This window comes from Podarcis melisellensis (assembly GCF_964234715.1).
Source record: "Podarcis melisellensis genome assembly, chromosome: 2".
Lineage (NCBI taxonomy): Eukaryota > Metazoa > Chordata > Lepidosauria > Squamata > Lacertidae > Podarcis > Podarcis melisellensis.
This window is the reverse complement of record NC_138529.1, coordinates 70,026,553-70,046,826: the sequence shown is the minus strand read 5'-3', so window position 1 is coordinate 70,046,826 and position 20,274 is coordinate 70,026,553. Positions and strand designations below refer to the sequence as shown.

General features: G+C 44.7%; 1 protein-coding gene across 4 annotated transcripts in view; it reads right to left on the bottom strand.

The window, feature by feature from the left end:
- Nucleotides 1-8,052, bottom strand: part of BSN (bassoon presynaptic cytomatrix protein) — a 193,027-nt gene extending 184,975 nt beyond the window's left edge. For all 4 annotated transcript variants that reach the window (XM_081900185.1, XM_081900184.1, XM_081900187.1 and 1 more), the window contains exon 1: nucleotides 7,760-8,052. In XM_081900185.1, coding sequence (XP_081756311.1) covers nucleotides 7,760-7,950 — 191 coding nt within the window. In that variant the 5' untranslated portion in view covers nucleotides 7,951-8,052. The remainder of the gene's footprint in view (nucleotides 1-7,759) is intronic.
- Between the last annotated feature and the right edge of the window lie 12,222 nt (nucleotides 8,053-20,274).

Genomic DNA, 20,274 nt, shown 5'->3' with positions numbered 1-20,274 from the left:
AATGCAAGAAAGCAAAGTGGCTGTCCAACGAGGCCTTACAAATAGCGGGGGAGAGAAGGCAAGCAAAATGCGAGGGAGATAGTGAAAGATACAGGAAATTGAATGCAGATTTCCAAAGAATAGCAAGGAGAGACAAGAAGACCTTCTTAAACGAGCAATGCAAAGAAATAGAGGAAAGCAATAGAATGGGAAGAACCAGAGATCTGTTCAAGAAAATTGGAGATATGAAAGGAACATTTCGTACAAAGATTTCCATAATGAAGGACAAAAGTGGAAAGGACCTAACAGAAGCAGAAGACATCAAGAAGAGGTGGCAAGAATACACAGAGGAATTATACCAGAAAGAAATGGATGTCCCGTATACCCCAGGTAGTGTGGTTGCTGACCTTGAGCCAGACATCCTGGAAAGTGAAGTCAAATGGGCCTTAGAAAGCACTGCAAATAACAAGGCCAGTGGAAGTGATGGTATTCCAGCTGAACTATTTAAAATTTTAAAAGATGATGCTGTTAAGGTGCTACACTCAATATGCCAGCAAGTTTGGAAAACTCAGCAGTGGCCAGAAGATTGGAGAAGATCAGTCTACATCCCAATCCCAAAGAAGGGCGGTGCCAAAGAATGGTCCAACTACCGCACAATTGCACTCATTTCACACGCTAGCAAGGTTATGCTTAAAATTCTACAAGGAAGGCTCAAGCAGTATGCGGACCGAGAACTCCCAGAAGTGCAAGCTGGATTTAGAAGAGGCAGAGGAACCAGAGACCAAATTGCAAACATGCGCTGGATTATGGAGAAAGCTAGAGAGTTCCAGAAAGACATCTACTTCTGCTTCATTGACTATGCAAAAGCCTTTGACTGTGTCGACCACGGCAACCTATGGCAAGTTCTTAAAGAAATGGGAGTGCCAGATCACCTCATCTGTCTCCTGAGAAATCTCTATGTGGGACAAGAAGCTACAGTTAGAACTGGATATGGAACAACTGATTGGTTCAAAATTGGGAAAGGAGTACGACAAGGCTGTATTTTGTCTCCCTGCTTATTTAACTTATATGCAGAATTCATCATGCGAAAGGCTGGGCTGGATGAATCCCTAGCCGGAATTAAGATTGCCGGAAGAAATATCAACAACCTCAGATATGCAGATGACACAACCTTGATGGCAGAAAGTGAGGAGGAATTAAAGAACCTTTTAATGAGGGTGAAAGAGGAGAGCGCAAAATATGGTCTGAAGCTCAACATCAAAAAAACGAAGATCATGGCCACTGGTCCCATCACCTCCTGGCAAATAGAAGGGGAAGAAATGGAGGTAGTGAGAGATTTCACTTTCTTGGGCTCAATGATCACTGCAGATGGTGACAGCAGCCACGAAATTAAAAGACGCCTGCTTCTTGGGAGAAGGGCAATGACAGGCCTAGACAGCATCTTGAGAAGTAGAGACATCACCTTGCCAACAAAGGTTCGTATAGTTAAAGCTATGGTCTTCCCAGTAGTGATGTATGGAAGTGAGAGCTGGACCATAAAGAAGGCTGATCACCGAAGAATTGATGCTTTTGAATTATGGTGCTGGAGGAGACTCTTGAGAGTCCCATGGACTGCAAGAAGATCAAACCTCTCCATACTGAAGGAAATCAACCCTGAGTGCTCACTGGAAGGACAGATTGTGAAGCTGAGGCTCCAGTACTTTGGCCACCTCATGAGAAGAGAAGACTCCCTGGAGAAGACCCTGATGTTGGGAAAGATGGAGGGCACAAGGAGAAGGGGGCGACAGAGGATGAGATGGCTGGATAGTGTTTTCGAGGTTACCAGCATGAGTTTGACCAAACTGCGGGAGGCAGTGGAGGACAGAGGTGCCTGGCGTTCTCTGGTCCATGGGGTCACGAAGAGTCGGACACGACTAAACGACTAAACAACAACAATTCTACCAACCCATCTTACAGGGCTGTTTTCACTAAGAAGTGCTTTAAACACATGATATGCAGTTTATGCTTGTTGATTAAAGTTTTATCATCATCATCACAGCCTTGTATATTTTATACCTGCATTTCAAAATAAGTATGTTCCAATTTATCCATTACATTTCTGTTCTTCCACCAAGAAAGTACTGGGGTTTCCACTATTTTGTTATGTTAGGTACAGTAAGAGATACAGTGGTACCTCAGGTTAAGTACTTAATTCGTTCCAGAAGTCCGTTCTTAACCTGAAACTGTTCTTAACCTGAAGCACCACTTTAGCTAATGAGGCCTCCTGCTGCTGCAGCGCCACCAGAGCCCGATTTCTGTTCTTATCCTGAAGCAAAGTTCTTAACCTGAAGCACTATTTCTGGGTTAGCGGAGTCTGTAACCTGAAGCGTATGTAACCCGAGGTACCACTGTAGTTAGTGAATGATCAAAAATCACATATTAACCCTGGTAAACAGGGATTTCAACAAGACTTCCCATGTTCATCTAACATTTTACACTGCACTTCTCCCCTGCTACCTATAAAAAGTAAGAGGGTTTAGGTTATTTATATTTGACGGTTTATTTCTTTGTTTTATCTGCACTTTTGTTGCTGTTATTAGTTGTATTTTTATAGTGAAAAGTTCAATAAAAACTAATGCCTAAAAAAGAAAGAGGGCAGAAAAGCATTTGGTTAAAGATTACTGCTGAACGCTACTGAGATGATAGGTTTGATCATGTGGGAAAAGACAGCTTAACAGTAAAACGCATTAAGAAACTGGAAAATGCATTTTAATCCCAGTGACACACTTGAGTTTTATACATAAAGTGCAGTTGTATGTCTTACAAGTGATCTATAACTGAGATTTCAGAAACATGCAAGACTATGACCCAAACATGTGCTGTATCCATTTCATTGTGAAGTGATATGCATCAACTATTTTTGACTCCTGAATTAGATACTAACTAGAGATTTGCAACCAACCTGGTTTATTCAAATCAAAATATTAAATAGGCACCACACAATCCCATCAGTCTCCTCTGACTCGCTGGCTCCTTTCCCCGCCTATTCCTGGGAGCTTGTAACAGGAGCTTGTTACTCAGCTCTTCTCCCACTCCCACTCCCCCTTTGGCTCCTACTGTTCTTAACTTCCATCTCTCTTGCAGCCACCTCAATTCATCCTTTCCTCAAACCCCTCCCTCTCAGCCCAATGAATTCTGTGTTTCTTTTCCTCCAGCCATCTGCCCTCACGCCCCCATTCCATGGCACCAGCTCAAGCTGGGGAGTGTCATTGCCAAGAGGCAGGGGAAAGACATGTTTAGCCCATTATGAAACAATTGATGGATGGATAGATAGATAGATAGATAGATAGATAGATAGATATAGATATACAAACAGCCTTAGCTGCTACAGCAGGAGTGACAAGAAGCCTGCAGCTTCCAGAAGGTCAAGGCTGCACCTGTAAGGTCAAACAACTTCCAGTTATGCATTACAGTGGTACCTTGGGTTAGATAGGCTTCAGGTTACAGACTCTGCTAACCCAGAAATAGTACCTCGGGTTAAGAACTTTGCTTCAGGATGAGAACAGAAATTGTGCAGCGGCCGCGCAGTGGCAGCAAAAGGCCCCATTAACTAAAGCGGTGCTTCAGGTTAAGAATAGTATCAGGTTAAGAACGGACCTCCGGAACGAATTAAGTACTTAACCCGAGGTACCGCTGTATAGCCACTTCTAAGAAGCTTGGGTCACCAGACTATTATCAGAGGCATGCCAAGGCCTGTTTTTGAACCATGAGCATCCTGTTTGCATTCAAGTTGGTTATTATAATAACCTTGTGATAGTAAGAATTTGGTGCCCGAGTTTGCCTCTTTTCATTCTTCCCTCCTCAACCCTTTCCCTTTTGTGTTGTGTCTTTCCAGATTGTATACTGAGAGTGGGGAAATATATATATTTCGAAAGCTTCACTGATAAAAAGTATTATTATATATTTATTTAGGCTCCACATTTTTCCCAGACTGGGACTCAAGGTGCCTTTTAGATAAAGTAAAGGCAGCTAAAAGATAAAGGAAACATCTGGAAAGCACTTGAGTTAAAAGAAAGTCAGTAAGACCTTTAAAGGTTTATACTGTATGTGACTAGCTTGCTCCCTGATTTTATTTTGTACATCACCTTGAGACATGCATGGGAGGAGATTAATAATAAATAAATATTTACATGTGGCTACATTTTGCCCCACATTAACCGCTGCTATATTTTGTTAAGATGTTGAATTTGAGAATCGTTCAGAAGATCTTGGCCTATAGTCCTATCAAAAGGGAAACAGATATAGCTGAATCCATGGTTCTAAACATATTGAATATTTGGGAGGGGAGAATTAGTACAATTCGGAACTCACAAAGAACCTAACTGAAAGCTTTATGGTGCAATTCTATGCAAGTTTCCTCAGAAGTAAGTCCTACTGAGTTCAATCATGGTGCTTAAAGGTAAAGGGACCCCTGACCTTTAGGTCCAGTCATGGATGACTCTGGGGTTGCGGTGCTCATCTTGCTTTATTGGCCAAGGGAGGCAGCGTACAGCTTCTGGTTCATGTGGCCAGCATGACTAAGCCGCTTCTGGCGAACCAGAGCAGCGCATGGAAACCCTGTTTACCTTCCCGCTGGAGCAGTACCTATTTATCTACTTGCACTTTGACGTGCTTTCGAACTGCTAGGTTGGCAGGAGCAGGGATCAAGCAACTTCAAGTAAATACCTGTACCTCCAAGTAAATACACACTGGATTTCAACCCAAGGACCAGTGTGAAACTTCAAACAGGTACACCAAGATGCATCATGCACATGGCAATATAGGAGGTAACTAGTATTGGCTACACTGGCTTCCAGTGATTCTCTAGGTTTTCAGACAAGATTTATTCCCAGCCATTATTGGATTAAGCCCTGGCATGGAAAGCATGTGCTCTAGTACTGAGCTATGGCCCTAGCCTGGTACTGATACCATCCACAAGGATATCCATAGTATATTTTCCCATTCCTATGTTTTATATGGATTTGGCTCACCTGCTTCTGAAACACTTATAGGTAGTAAACAAGTGGAATCTTAATTATACTGTGCAGTAAGGTCACCTAATAGGCTCTATTATTCATTAAGCAAAACAACCTTTCTAAAACTGAAGTCAGGTCCAAACACCTTTTTTTTGCACAGAGAAATTTCTAATATTGGATAAGGTGCTTTTAATTAACATCCTTAGCCTTTGTTGTTTTTGCTGCAACAGACTAACATGGCTACCACTCTGGAAACTGCCCATATTCGTGAATCCTGCGCATTCCCTAAGCAAAGGACTATAAGGCTGACAGAATAAGCATCTATTAGTCGTGACAGGGATATGATAGGATGCTTGTTTTGAGAGAACAGGGTTGTGCTGATTGTCTGGGTCTGGAAGAGTGTCTAGTACGTTTGCACAGATGTATTAGTACTTGGATAGCTTCCCAGTTCTGTTCTTCGACACACCATGGCAGGAGTGTCACGGAAAAGCCTCAATGCGCAGATGCTTCAAAACACTCAGCTCTCCATCAGTAACACTTTTATGGTGCATAATTGAGCCTGAACTGCAGACTTAAAGAAACCTTCCAGGCCACAGAAACTAAATAATCCTGCTACAGGTCCCAACATAAACACACTTCTTTCCTTTTCATAACAACTAGCTAGCTAGCTTAGCTACAGACTACACACACTCCTTCCAAATCTTACACAAGTTCATTCTGCCTAATTATTTCAACATCCATTAACTCTCATGCCTGTATATACAACTTGCATATGTACCAATGCTTTGCCTACATCCCCCCTAAACTCAGCTGAGGAGTAATGTGCAAAGGCTACCCTGCAAGAGGGAAAGAACTGCCACATCACAATTCCGACACCCATTTCCTCTACATGCAAATGACAATTCTACAAACAGATTATGTACATTTTCAGAAGAGATTTAGGATTAAAGATACTATTAAAACATATCTATACTAATTTGAAGATAGGTGATGGATAATTGTTGCCTTTAAAAAATGTAAAGGGATCAATACAGGACATCAATCAGCATAGTTTAATAGATTTCTTCTACAAACTCATGACAAAAATCCAATGATAAGAAAAATCCAAGTTCAGGCAGGACCTAATACTTTTGGCATTAAAGGGCGATAAAGAAGGTTCCTGCTTCAACATAGCCTTAATACAGAAAAACAAGCAATTTGATTTCTTCCAGAATCTACTATTGCATTCTCCTTGTAATAATGAAGCATTTAACAGTGCAAGCCCTTTTTAAACATATGAACAAGGGTGGTACACTTCTTAGTGTATTCTACTCAGCTTTTCAACAAAAATGGCTCAGTACCTTTTGGCACATACACACATATATATCCAATATCTTGCTACAAAACATTGAAAAGATTACTCTCATTTTTGCACTAACTTTTTATTTTTATCTGCTTTCTAACACTAAAGTTCTACATTTATTGGTAGCAAATGTTATTTTTTTAAAATTTCTTCTAAATGTAGTGTTCTACTGCATGATAACTAATCATTATACTACTCTCCACCCTCACCCTATCACGTTTTGTTTTCCTTTTTAGGAGAAACTACACAGGGCACTGATGTTTTTGTTCTATTATTTCTGTACACTGATGTAGAGATTACATAACTACTACTATTATTATTATTTTTTCCTTTTTATATATATTTCAATTTCAAACAGTCTGCAATTAGGACAACCACATGCAGGGTATATAAACTATACTCAACATAATGGCCTTAAGCACCATCAATTGTATCATTATAAACAAGCATGAGGGCAATGTAACTGGCCAAGATGATCTAGTTGTGAGAAGGGCGACCTGTTTGTCTGTAGATGTTGTAGATGACTTAAGCCAGAAGTCTTGACAACACACACATTGAAAAAGGGTGCTTGCTTAGTTCTTTACCCACAAACCATGATCTTCTGTTTTGCATGTCACTTTTCCCATCCTCTGTGTAATCAACATCCCATTCATGTTTCTCTGCTCCCCTCTCCCTGATACTAGCCTGCACTACGACACTCTGTGGAAGTGTCTGCATCCTATGCATGTATGTGCCCATGTGCCATCTGGTCCTCCATCCGATGCCTTTTGCAGCACCATCCAGCTAGATGGATCTCATTCGCTGCATTAAATATGTGCAGATTCCTGCATACTCTCTTTTAAAAGATGAGTCTCAAATGGCACCCAACACAGCCTTTCCTTCACTTCAGACACCACCAAAACTATATCACAGAGCTTGGTTAGAGATCAGCATTCCCAAAATAAGGGGTATCAGTATGCAGCGTTCTGAAATAAGAGGTATCTATATGCTCTAGGGAGCCTTGACTCTCTGGGATCGAAAGAGTGCCTCTGAAAACAAGGGGCTTCCCTTAACATAATGCACACATGGCAAAGCTACCACCCAGGCCCAACCATCTTTCTGTTTCTCCACATCCACTCATTCCGACAGAGGACTCATGTCCAGAGCCTTCCCCCACAAGAGCTGGCGACCCCTCCGGATTGCACCCGATCTTTTTCTCCCATCTCTCTCGGCCGTCTCCAGAGGCTGAGCCTTGCCCTCTGCTGCCCCATTCCTCTCTCGCACTCCCAGCTCATGGCCAGCCCCACCGGGCACCCCGCAGCAGAGGGTTCCCCAGTTGCACTTCGCCCTTAATCCCCACTCCCTCCAGCCCTGCTCCTCCTCCTCCTCCTCGGCCCTGACAGACCAAGTTGCCCTCGAGCGACCCCTCCCCTCCAGCCCGGCTCAGCCGGTCTGCGCTTCCCACCTGGCGGAGGGTCCGTGCGGCTGCGCGGGGCCCGGTGCGGCGGCTGGAGCCCTGCCCGGAGGGAGCTGTCCTCCGCTGCCTGGTGCTGAAGGCGGCTTGGCAGCCCCGGGCGACGTGGAGGGGCCGGCGGCGGGGCCGGGGGGCAGCTGCCCCTCGGCTCCACCGCCCTCCAGGCTGGCCTCGTTGCCCATGGCGAGGAGGCGGCGGCCGGGATGGGGACGGGCTCCCGGAGCGTCCTCAGCGCAGCGCCTCCTGCGCCGCCATCAGCCTAGCTCCACCATCGCCGCCTGCCCCATCCGCACTGGGCATGCGCTCGCCGGGGCGCGAGCCAGGCGCCCACCCCTCCCACAGCTGAGGGAAGGAGCGCGCTCCGTGCGAGAGCGCGCGCGCGCGCGCACCCCGAGGCCAATGGAGGCTTGCGCAGAGTTCAAGCCCGCCCACCGCGAGCACGTGCGCGGCCCGACCAATGGAAGCGAGCCCCTTCCAGCCAGGCGCGTGCACGAGCAGGGCCGGACGACGAAAACCCGCCGACGAGCAACCCTTTTGCGGTCCAGGCGAGGCGGCCGAGAGAAAAACCTTGCCCTTCAGAAGGCGCAAAGCCCCGAACGGAACGCCTCGCCGTTCCTTTATTTCCCGACCAATGGGAATTTGCGCTCATTCCCTCCACCGTTTAACTGGCCAATAGGAGCACGCTCTTCCTTACTCCATCCTTCCGCACATGCACGGCTCGCCTAATGGGAGGCCAGCTTCCCTTGCCCCGCCCTGAAGGTTGCTCTCCATCGCCAGCTTCGCCGCCTTTTCCCTCCCTCCGCTCCCGAGCTGACCAATGGGAGGGTACACCTGCTATTTTTGCCCTTGGCCTGACCAGTGCATTGGAACTGCAGCTGCAAGGATATCAAAAGCAGCCTCCTTATCCTGAAGCCTGGCCCCTTTGCCCAGCCAATGCATTCTTAGTAGGGCTGGGCAAAGGCATGTGCCCATCTTATGTGTGTTGAGACATAGACTTGTGTCACTCCCCAGCACAAATAATGAATAAAAGTAGGTAGTAGCATCATTATTTCTATGAGGTCAATATATTTCTTCAGGCCAACTATGCATGCCCACATCCAATTAGCGAGAAAGGAAATGATTATATACCAACTTTTGAGCTATATAGAACAAAGCATTCCAGAGAAATTCACTTTCATTGCAACCTCTGAATTACTGGTCTGTAATTGTTTATTAATAGTAAGTAAGCACTGGGTATTCTTACTGGTACATAGAATTGATACCTTGCTGTCAATAACTATCAGAAACTTTTGACACCAGTTCTAGATGACTCCACTAGGATTGCCATTATCCAAAATTACTAGTTGCCAATAACTGCTAATGGCTAAGAAATATTGATAACGCTTACGAAGTAAGTTTCTGACCTCAGTGACAAATAACCATCCCATTCATCATACAACATTAACTTATTTTCAGAAACCCTAAATGTCTCCATTTTTAGAGACTAACACCAGTCAATGGAGCTAAGCAAAAAACAGGGGGAAAGTTCAGAAGTTTGGGAAGTATTGAAGAAGCTGCCACATATCATAGACCTTTATTTCAGCAGAGCATGTTTTAACAATATAATGAAGGAAATTATCAAATGCTTTGCTGAAATCAAGATACATGATACCCAGAACATTCCCATGATCTACCAAGCTAGTATTCCTATCAAAAAGAAGATACTGCTGGTTTGTCATAACTTTTTATCTTTATTCACCTGTGCAGGCTCCTGTTCATATTCTGTTGAAAGCTGCTCAGAATGGCTTGGGCAACCCATTCAGATGGGCAGGGTATAATAATAACAATAACACTTTTCTTTTTAGATGCTCCTAGACAGCTTATTAATATATTCTACATTGAACTTTGGTTGGTACTGACATCAGGCTGACCAGTCCATATTTTATCAGATCTGCCTTTCTCCTCTTTTTGAAGGTAAGGGTAATATTTGCCTATCTCCAGTCTTCTAGTACCTCAGCAGTTCTCCAAGAATTCTCAAAGACAGCACTGATATAATGGCTGCAAGCACCTTTGGGTGTAATTAAGCTGTCTCCAAGTCTTTAATGCATTTAAAGTAGGCTAGGTATTCTCTAATCATATCCTGGCATATCCTGGATTTCAAATTTCTGCTTCCACTTTTTTCCAGGCCAAATACAATCTCCCTTTAAGGAAGAAACCCAACTAAGGCCAAATAAGAACTGAGTAGCCCGGTCTTCTCTCTGTTGCCTGCTAACACTTCACCATCTTCCACAATGGGGGATTTTCACCACCCTAGAATCCCCTACTAGCTTCAGATGAAGGATTTTCCTAAGTACTGCAAGCAGGGAACCCATGCCTGTTCTAGTCCTGTAAATTATCAGCCTCCTGCCAGCGGATGGAATACACATGTCCAAAAAGCTGTACAGTGGTACCTCGGGTTACATACGCTTCAGGTTACAGACTCCGCTAACCCAGAAATAGTACCTCGGGTTAAGAACTTTGCTTCAGGATGAGAACAGAAATCGCGCAGCAGCAGCGGGAGGCCCCATTAGCTAAAGTGATGCTTCAGGTTAAGAACAGTTTCATTGTTAAGAATGGACCTCTGGAACGAATTACGTACGTAACCAGAGGTTCCACTGTACTGTATTTAGATGCAAAGACACACTTGTAGCCTAATGCTAGAAGAGGTGTGGCCAGGTAAAAAATATGGCAGGGCTCTGCACCTGAGGATCATCTAGTCCACCCCCTACAATGCAAGAATATGAAGCTGTCCCATATGGGGATCAAACGTGCGATCTTGGTGTTATTGGCACCACGTTCTAACCAACTGAGCTATTACAAGGGAATCTAAGCAGGAGTTCTTTTCTTCTCCCTCACATACAAGGGCCTGCCTCTTCTAAGTTGGTTGTTGCTATGATTGTCAATGGGTGAAAACTGCCAACTGAACACCATCAAAGCAGCAGTAAATAATCCTTTATCATTTTTAAATGTAGATATATGCAGATTTAATTCACTAATCAGTCAGTTAAAACTCTCATGTTTAATCAGTTAAGATTTCTTTAATGGGATGACAGCCCTAGTATTTGATAATCAATTAATTACTTTTGAAATCTGGTGATTCAGGGACTAACATCATTAATCAGGAGAAAACCACATTTTCACCACATCTAAATATCTTGCCAACAAACTATCCTTCCAATCTCCCGGGATGAAAACTGCCAGCTGAGTATACCTGATGCCACTATTATCAATCATTTTGTCTTTGCTCTAAATTTTCACTACCTGTATGCTTTCAGTATCAGAAAACTGGATGCATTCTCTGTACTCAAACACTCCTTCTGTATGAATTGATCCACCTAGCTGCTCTCTTTACTCATCCAGTTCATTACGGTGTTTTTATTTTTAGCAAAAATAGAAAATCTGGAAGACTGATGATCCAGAGAGAAAGATTGTTCACCAAGGATAATACAGCTCCACTACAAATGAAGATGCTTTGTGTAGTTTAATGCAGAGCTGTTTGTGCTGATTTTTGTGCTGGTACAGCTTCACGGTATCGATTGCTTTTAGTTTGCATTTTCATTTCATTATCTTGTGAACTTCCCTGAGGGAGGACATGGGTCATTTGAGTGGTATCTAAATGCCAATAAATATATATAAATACTAGGCTCTGCCACTCCTGCTCGCAAACCCCATCTACCCCCTTTCCAACTCCCCATCCTTTACACCTCACCTGTCCCCTCACTGCTTGCCCAAAGCCCATTCCCTTTAAAAGGAAGGAGGTGCGTCACACAGCACTGTTTGAAGTGCTTTCCCCTGCCAATAAACCTCGCAGGGGGTGTGTTTAAAGGAGAGGGAGGTCCTTCACAACATCCAACCCCCTCAGTTCAACAACTCACCTGGGCCACCTGCCATTTGGCCTACTGCAAACGGTGAACCCTTGGCAATCATACAAACTGCCATGTGATAACAGCCTTACATTTTTATGCATATAGGAAGAAACAAATGCAAATTTTGTGATGGTATTCGTTGGTACAAAGTACCATCACCTCTATTCTTCCTGCCACTGGTAGCCATTTTGTGCAGGTACCTGTGACACTTTTATCAAGATATGAGCAAAAAAAGCAACAACAAAGTACACTGCATGCAGTCATTGTACAACATTAGTAGGTCTGCCTCAGGATAGCCCTACTAAGTCTGTCTGAATCATAGATATGTGTTCCAGGCATGCACAGAGCTGTTTCCTTGATGATCACACCTCCTGACCCAAAGAAGCAGCAGTGAGCATTCCCTAATTTGAGGTGCTTTTTCCCCAATAGTATTAGTTTTACATGCAATTTCTGCTAAAGAATTAATATCCAGTTTCCCTGTTGTTATTAGGAGGTATTTTTCACAAAAGCTGCAAGGCCTTTTGGGGAGGAGGGGGGATTGGGATAAATCAGGAAGAGCAGTTCAGCAGTGGAACAGACTCAGGAGGTGGTGGACTTACCTTCCTTGGGGGTTTTCAAGCAGAGGTTGGATGGCCATCTGTCATGGATGCTTTAGCTGAGATTCCTGCATTGCAGGGGGTTGGACTAGAAGGTCCTCGAGGTCCCTTCCAACTCCACAATTCTATGATTCTAAGTTTTCAGTGGAGAGGGGAAGAAAGAGAAATGGTGGATACAGTTTAAGTCCCTTTCTATAGTAAATATAATAAATACCCGCCTATTTCTTATTTAATCATTTTGAATTTATTTTTGTGAATGGGGGGCAGGAAAAGAAATGGTGGGTGGGTTGTATATGTGTTGCAACAATATCTGTATTAACCATTGGCCTGCATTAACTTATTAAAAGCTGTAGCAGCAGCAATTGTGTTGGGTGGGGTAGGTTTCTCTGAACCATGTGCAATTCAAGTACAGTGGTACCTCGCAAGACGAAATTAATTCGTTCTGCGAGTTTTTTCGTCTTGCAAATTTTTCGTCTTGCGAAGCACGGATTCCAACCCAAAATCCAAAAACCCCCAAAAAAGTTTTAAAAGTTTAACTTACAAAATGGCTGCAAAAGAAGTTTTGGAAAAGCTTCAAAAATCACCAAAGTCTTCAAAAACCTCAAAAAAGGCTCAAAAAAGGAAACAAACTTGCAAGACGTTCATCTCGCGAAGCAACTCAAAAAATGAAAAACTCTTTCGTCTTATGAGTTTTTCATCTTACGAGGCATTCGTCTTGCGAGGTACCACTGTAGAGTATTTGCAAAAAATAGAGATCTGTTTCCAATACTTCATTTCAGTTTAGAGAAAGAAGTGTTTTGGATAATGGAACGTTAGAATGATTTTTTTTTTAATGGAGTAGGAAAACTGCGTGCAATTAGAACAAGTATTCCTTACATCTTAAAAGCTTTTTTATTTGTTTAGGTTTTGGGCAATGAATGAGTAAACAAAACCTGATTCAAAAATGTATGTTATGTGGTGTAGCTTATTTTCTAAATGAGAAGTATGGAGTCAATCTGGTCTGAAAATCATAAGTGGAAGCTCTTCCCTGGTCCATAGATGTGCAGAGAACAATGGATGTTTTTCAGTGACAAAACAATGGAACTGTGCCTGTGCAATGGCACACTTTCCTATGTAAGTGCTGTACAAGTCTTATTGTTAGGGAAACAGCAAGGTTAAAAGATGCAGCCCTACCAAATAAAAATATCACCTGTAGCCACTGCCTCCAGTTGTTGTTGGACTACAACTCCCATCATCCACAGGATAGAGCATGAGGCTCTCAGGGTCATAGATTTGAGCCCCACGTTGGGCAAATGATTCCTGCATTGCAGGCGGTTGGACTAGATGACCCTCACGATCCCTTCCAACTCTCCAATTCTGTGACCCCTGGCTATAAGCCATAGTGGCTCGGGTTGATGCAAGACCAGCAACTTCTAGAGGACATCACATTGACTATCCCCTGGACATAGCAGCATGGACACAAGCATTTCTCTACAAAGAGTGTGCAATTTGCGCTTCTTCTTGTATGTTTTCCTTACACTTGCACATATAAGCAGGTGAAATTGGTGCATACCTTATCAAATATGATATGCAATAATCATACCTAGTAAACCAGTGGTTTTCAACCAGTGTGTAGCTGGAGCATATACTTGAACAGTTCTTATAAAGATCCAGCTGTATTTTGTTACTTAGCACACTAACATTGCCATCTTCTCATGTGAAACAGAGCTAACCCCCCCAAACTATAATTACTTTCTTTTCTAAGGACAACTTTCTTTTCGAAGGACATCTTGCAGAACCAATAGATGCAGCTTGCACTAATAAGGTGGGGGGGGCAGACTTTGTTGCTACTAGACCTTTACAGAGTAGTTGCTTTTACAACTTACTGCATTGCTCGGTAACAAAGGATAAAAGTTCCAGACCTCATCAATTTTAAGATTGACTGTACAAGCCTATACTCAAAAGTAAAGTCTTTAAGCCTTATTGAGTTACATGGACAGGCGAGTCCCAGGTAAGGGTGTATATATCAGATTGCAACCACAAGTACTCAACAAATATCCTACAAGACCTAATAGCTAAAATCCAGAAATAAAAATTATAGACCAGCCCTCTTTGCACAGAAGAATCTGTATTTAATTATTTCCCCTTTTTTCAATCTGACCCGAACAGCCTAAATGGCATCTGGTTCCAAATAAAAATCCACTTGGGGTAAATTGCTATATATTTAACACTTTTGGAAGGCTTCTTTTGTAAATGGCTTCAACTACAACAGAACTGGGACGCAGGTGGCGCTGTGGGTTAAAGCCTCAGCGCCTAGGACTTGCCGATCGAAAGGTCGGTGGTTCGAATCCCCGCGGCGGGGTGCGCTCCCGCTGCTCGGTCCCAGCGCCTGCCAACCTAGCAGTTCGAAAGCACCTCCGGGTGCAAGTAGATAAATAGGGACCACTTACCAGTGGGAAGGTAAACGGCGTTTCCGTGTGCGGCTCTGGCTCGCCAGAGCAGCGATGTCACGCTGGCCACGTGACCCGGAAGTGTCTCCGGACAGCGCTGGCCCCTGGCCTCTTAAGTGAAATGGGCGCACAACCCCAGAGTCTGTCAAGACTGGCCCATACGGGCAGGGGTACCTTTACCTTTACCTTACAACAGAACTGGAACTGATCAGTAGATTCCAACCTATGACTGGGGGCTGCTTCATTGAAAAGGGGAGATCTGAGATATTATTTAAATGGAAGAAATGGCTGGCAGCAACAAATGTTTTCCTGCAGCAGAAGCTAACAAATGTTCTAATTAGCAACCTAGCAGCTCACTGCCCAGGCAGGAAAACATTGATAACTGTGTCTCCAATAATGGCACCCAACAGCACTTAGACGTGCCAAAAGATGCATTTTATGCCCTATATGCCTGTTTCATTTATTTATTGCTTTTCTATACTGCCCATCAGCTAAGTCCCCTGGGTGGTTTACAAGCTTATTAAAAATGCAATCAGAAAAATTTAAACACGGTATAAATAAACAATATATACAATCAGCACAAGAACAGAAAACATAACAGCCAAGATAAACACAAGCAGCATAAATAAAATGAATATATAAAAGCAGCAAAGGGGGGAGGAGTTAGTGAAAGAATTTACAAAGCATGCAAAACAGCACTGTTATACTTTAAAGTCTTGAGAGAATAAGAAATGCCTTTGCCAGGTGCCAAATGTATTTGTGTTTACCAAATGTGTTTACCAGGTGCCACAATGTAGCACCAGGCAGGAGGACACTGGACCTTCTCCCTAGTGGCCACCTATTGCATTTTGGTAGCAAGGAAACTTGGAGAAGGGGTCAAATGAAGAGCTTGAGGATCAATCATGTAGGTATATATGGAATAAGGTGAGGATACTTTGAGTAAGCCCCAAGCTGTTTAGAGCTTCAGTGGTTAAAAGCAACATTGGGCCAAGAAACTGACCAGCCTCCAATTCATAGCTGTCAACTTTCAGATTTGAAAATAAGGGATCAGCAGCCTCACCTGTCCTGGGGACAGTCTACAGGATATCTAACAATCTGGGATTGCAGCGGGAAACGGCATTGGAATAAGGGAATTCCCCCCCCCCAAAAAAAGGGAAGGTTGACAGCTATGCCAATTATCTTTGGGTAATGGCTGACTCCCCAGAAGAAGGCTAGGGACACTTTTCCCCTGTGAAAGGAAGTCAGTTATCCTAGCGTATACCACCTTGAGTGCACTGGTGTTCTTTACAGGCTACAGATTAACATTAAGGAAGTTATCTTACACTGAATCGCACCTTCTGGCCCATTAGGACACCAGATTCCTCCAAGGGATCAGCACCCTTAACAAGCCACACTTTCCAGGATTCTATGGCAGAAATCAAGACTATTTAAAGTGGTATGGTCCTGCTTTGAATGTAGAGTGCAGTGGCTATAACTCACCAAATGGTTAAAACAGGCATGGCCCAACTTGGCCCTCCAGCTTTTTTGGGACTACAATTCCCATCACTCCTGACCACTGGTCCTGTTAGCTAGGGATGATGGGAGTTGTAGTCCCAAAACAGCTGGAGGGCCAAGTTGGGCCATGCCTGGAAAGGTACACACAGAACCCAGCTGCAAGCATTACCACTTCAAGATATCTGAGTGGAGCATCTGAATTTCCCCTTTCTCTTAGGGAGTTCTCACCCTCTATAGAAATAGCTGGAACAGTTCTCATGTGATGGGCTGAGAGTCAAGGCCAAAATATGTTATCATTAAGAGCCTGGCTCCCATCGGCCTGCCTGTATGTGGTGTTGAAACGTAAGTTATTCTATTTTTAGGTTCCCTGATAAGGAAAGGTTACCTTGTTAATTCTGTTTTTTTTGTTTTCTTTTAGAAAGCAGTTCCAACATTTCTTAATCTCTTTTGATCGTTAAATAAATGCACATAATTGAAACCCTGGAGCTGAGCCTGGTTGATTTTATCAGCCTAGGTCCTTGTTAGTAGACTTCTGCCTAGATCCTTGTTAGTAAGCGTACTAACATTATTATTATTATTATACCCCAGCTTTTGTTGGTTGGCAAGTAAAAATACAGGTATAAAAAAGGAGAGTTTCCTAGATGCCAAGATCCAGGTTTGGGGCAAGTCCTCTTTGGTGAGAGAACCCCAGCAGAGATTTAAATCACAGAATATGCAGCAAAGCAAAGTATGGAAATATAGGCTGTGCAGTGTGTCCTGTAAAGTGAGTTCCAAAGTTTCTCTCTTCCCCCAGCTCAGGTAAAATACCATACATTTTGTAAGTTAAAAACTGTTTAAAATCTTCACCTCCAGGTTGGTTATGGGGTTTAAACTTGGAAGCCCTGTAAAAAGGCATGTCTTTCTCTGGAAGTGCAAGCTGGAAACCTGAACTGTCTGTGTATTCAGGCAAAGGACTAAAAATGCACTGCCTTGGAATAGGGAACAAAGGGTGTCACAGCCTGTACTACCTGATAGGGATGTGTGATGGGACGATGACCTGCTTGTGCGTAAAATGCAAGTCCCTCAGAGTTTGATCAGGTTTTCAAACCTCTGCCTGTGACGGAGCCCCTCCAGCATGGCTGCGTCAATCACTAGTAGAATCCGAAAGTGGCTGCTTTCGGAAACGTTTCCAACATAAAAGCTCCTTAACGGAAACACGTCGTCTGGCCTCTCGGCGTGACAGTTTCCGTCGAGGTGTGGGTGTCCCTATAGGAGGTCCTGAGACCTCCCCACTGGTTTCGCTTGAAGCGTCTCTGAGCCATCCCTCCGACTCACTTTCCCTTGGAGTTCTTGCTCGCCCTCTACTGGTTCCCTCTTCCGCTGCTACTGCTCTCTCAACCTCAGGGAGCCTTTGCACCTGCGGCGCTTTAGATGTCAGTTCCCTGACATCCACCTCCCCTCCAGGGCCCCCTTCACCCCCTCCCGTCTCCTCTCCTACTGGCGGTGAGGAGGTAAAACCCCTGAAAGAACCTCCCTCATCTTCCGACGTCGCGAACACTTCCTTCCACTTGTTGCTGTTCCTACTCTCTAGGTACTCTTCGTCATCAGAGTCCACTCCATCTTCCAACTCCGACTCCGTGAACCCTTCCATTTCCTCTTCCTCATCGGTGGTGCCGAAATACTCCCTCCTAAACCTTGCTATAGGCTGAGGTTTCCTCGGGAACCTTTGGTGGAACGTTTCTGTTAAAACCTCGTCATTGACTTCCTCTGCACTTACCCAGGTGTTTTCTGACTCCGGTTCCCCTTCCCACGCCACCAAATACTCCACCTGATTACCCTTCCACCTGGAATCGAGGATTTCCGCTACATGGTTGCGGCGTTCCCTCTCTTCCAAGGCTGGTCCCCTGACGTGCTCCCCTTCACGTCCCCCCCTGTATGGTGACAGTAACGACCTGTGGAACACTGGGTGCAATTTCATGTGGTTGGGTAATCGGAGTTTGAAAGCTACCGGGTTGACCTGCTGAATCACCTCAAAGGGTCCCAATCTTCTGGGCCTCAGTTTCTTACAACCCCCTTTGAACGGCAACCCTTGGGTTGACAACCACACTTGATCCCCCACCCTTATGGTTTCACCTTCCCTTCTGTTCTTGTCTGCCTGCTTCTTATATTGTGCCTTGGCCCTTTCTAAGTTGAGCTGGAGCTGCTGATGGATGGCTTCCATCTCTTCTACAAAATGTTCAGCCGCTGGAACGCTCCATCTCTCCCCTCCTTCCCCTGGAAATGCCCTGGGGTGACACCCGTAATTAGCCAAAAAGGGACTCATCCCTGTGGACACATTCTCCGCATTATTGTAGGCAAATTCTGCCAACGCCAACTTTTCGACCCAATCGTTCTCTCTGTCATTGACATAACACCTAAGATATTGTTGAAGAATGCCATTTGCCCTTTCCGCCTGCCCGTTGGTTTCAGGGTGCCGGGCAGTTGAAAAATTAACTTCCACGTGTAGCAAGCTCATGAGCTTCCTCCAGAACCTGGAAGTAAATTGTTTGCCTCGATCTGAGATCACCCTCGAGGGAGCCCCGTGCAACCTAAAGATATGTTCCACAAACAACTTCGCCGTTTCTTCCGCTGTGACTGCATGTGAGCATGCTACAAAATGGCACATCTTAGTTAACAGGTCTACTACTACCATGATGGCTGTTTTCCCCTTGGACCTTGGCAGATCCGTCATAAAATCTATTGATATCGCTTCCCAAGGCCGTTCTGGTGTGGGTAAAGGTTCTAATAACCCTGCCGGCGCCCTTCTTTCCCCTTTGGCTCGCTGACATTGGTCACACCCTCTTACATACTCCCTTACATCTTCCCTCACCTTAGGCCACCAAAATTCCCTGGTAACCAACCACATGGTTTTGTGTTGCCCAAAATGTCCCGCCGTGGGGCTATCATGCAACTGCTTGAGTACTCTCCCCCTCAATTCACCTTCGGGTATATACAGTGCCCCTTTGTAATACAATGCCCCATTTCTTTCCTCAAAACCTCCGGGGCTCTCGCCCTCCCCCCTGAGACCTCTGAGCTTATCCTGGGCATATTCATCATTTTCCGTTTCCTCCACCAGTTCCCGTTGCCCCACCAGCGCCGCCCCACACACCCAGCGGTCCTCCGGGATGACATGTCTCTCTTCGATCACCTCCTCCCCTTCCCAATATTCTGGTTTGCGTGAGAGCGCATCCGCCCTGACGTTTTCTGGGCCTGGCACATAACAAATCTCAAAGTTAAATTTGGAGAATTCCTGTGCCCATCTCACTTGTCGTTGGTTGAGCACTCGAGCTGTTCTCCAATACTCTAAATTTTTGTGGTCGGTGCACACTTGCACCTTGTGTTGTGCCCCAATTAATAAATGTCTCCACCTCCGGAATGCTTCGTGAATGGCAAGTAGTTCCCTGTCATACACCGTGTAATTCCTCTCGGACTTATTCAGTTTCCGCGAGAAGAATGCACACGGTCTCCACTCCGACGCACTCCTCCCCGGTTGAAGAAGGACCGCCCCTATAGCCCGGTCGGATGCATCTGTTTCCACTCTCATGGGTTTTTGTAAATCCACATGCAGAAGTTGTTCTTCCGAGGCGAAAGCCCTTTTCAGTTCTTCAAAGGCTCGATCCGCCTCCACCGTCCAAACAAATTTCTTCTTGCTGCTGAGGCAGTCGGTGATGGGCGCCGTCAAGTGGGCAAAGTTCTTGATGAACTTCCGATAAAAGTTCCCAAACCCCAAGAATCTTTGCACGTCCTTCTTGGTCTTCGGTGTCTTCCATTCCAGTACCGCTTGAACCTTGCCTGGATCCATGGCCAATCCCTTGTCTGACAAGCGGTACCCCAGGAATTCCACCTCCTTGGTATGAAACTGGCACTTCTCCAGTTTCACCCACAGCTGGTTGGCTTGCAGCCTGCCCAACACTTCTCGAACGTCCCTCACATGCTGTTCCTCATCTTCCGAATACACCAACACGTCGTCTAAAAAGGCCACACAGTTCTTGTAGAGCAAAGGTCCCAGAACGTGGTTTATAAAAGCTTGAAAACAGGCGGAGCCCCCTTGTAGACCGAAGGGCATAACGAGGTATTCAAAGGCT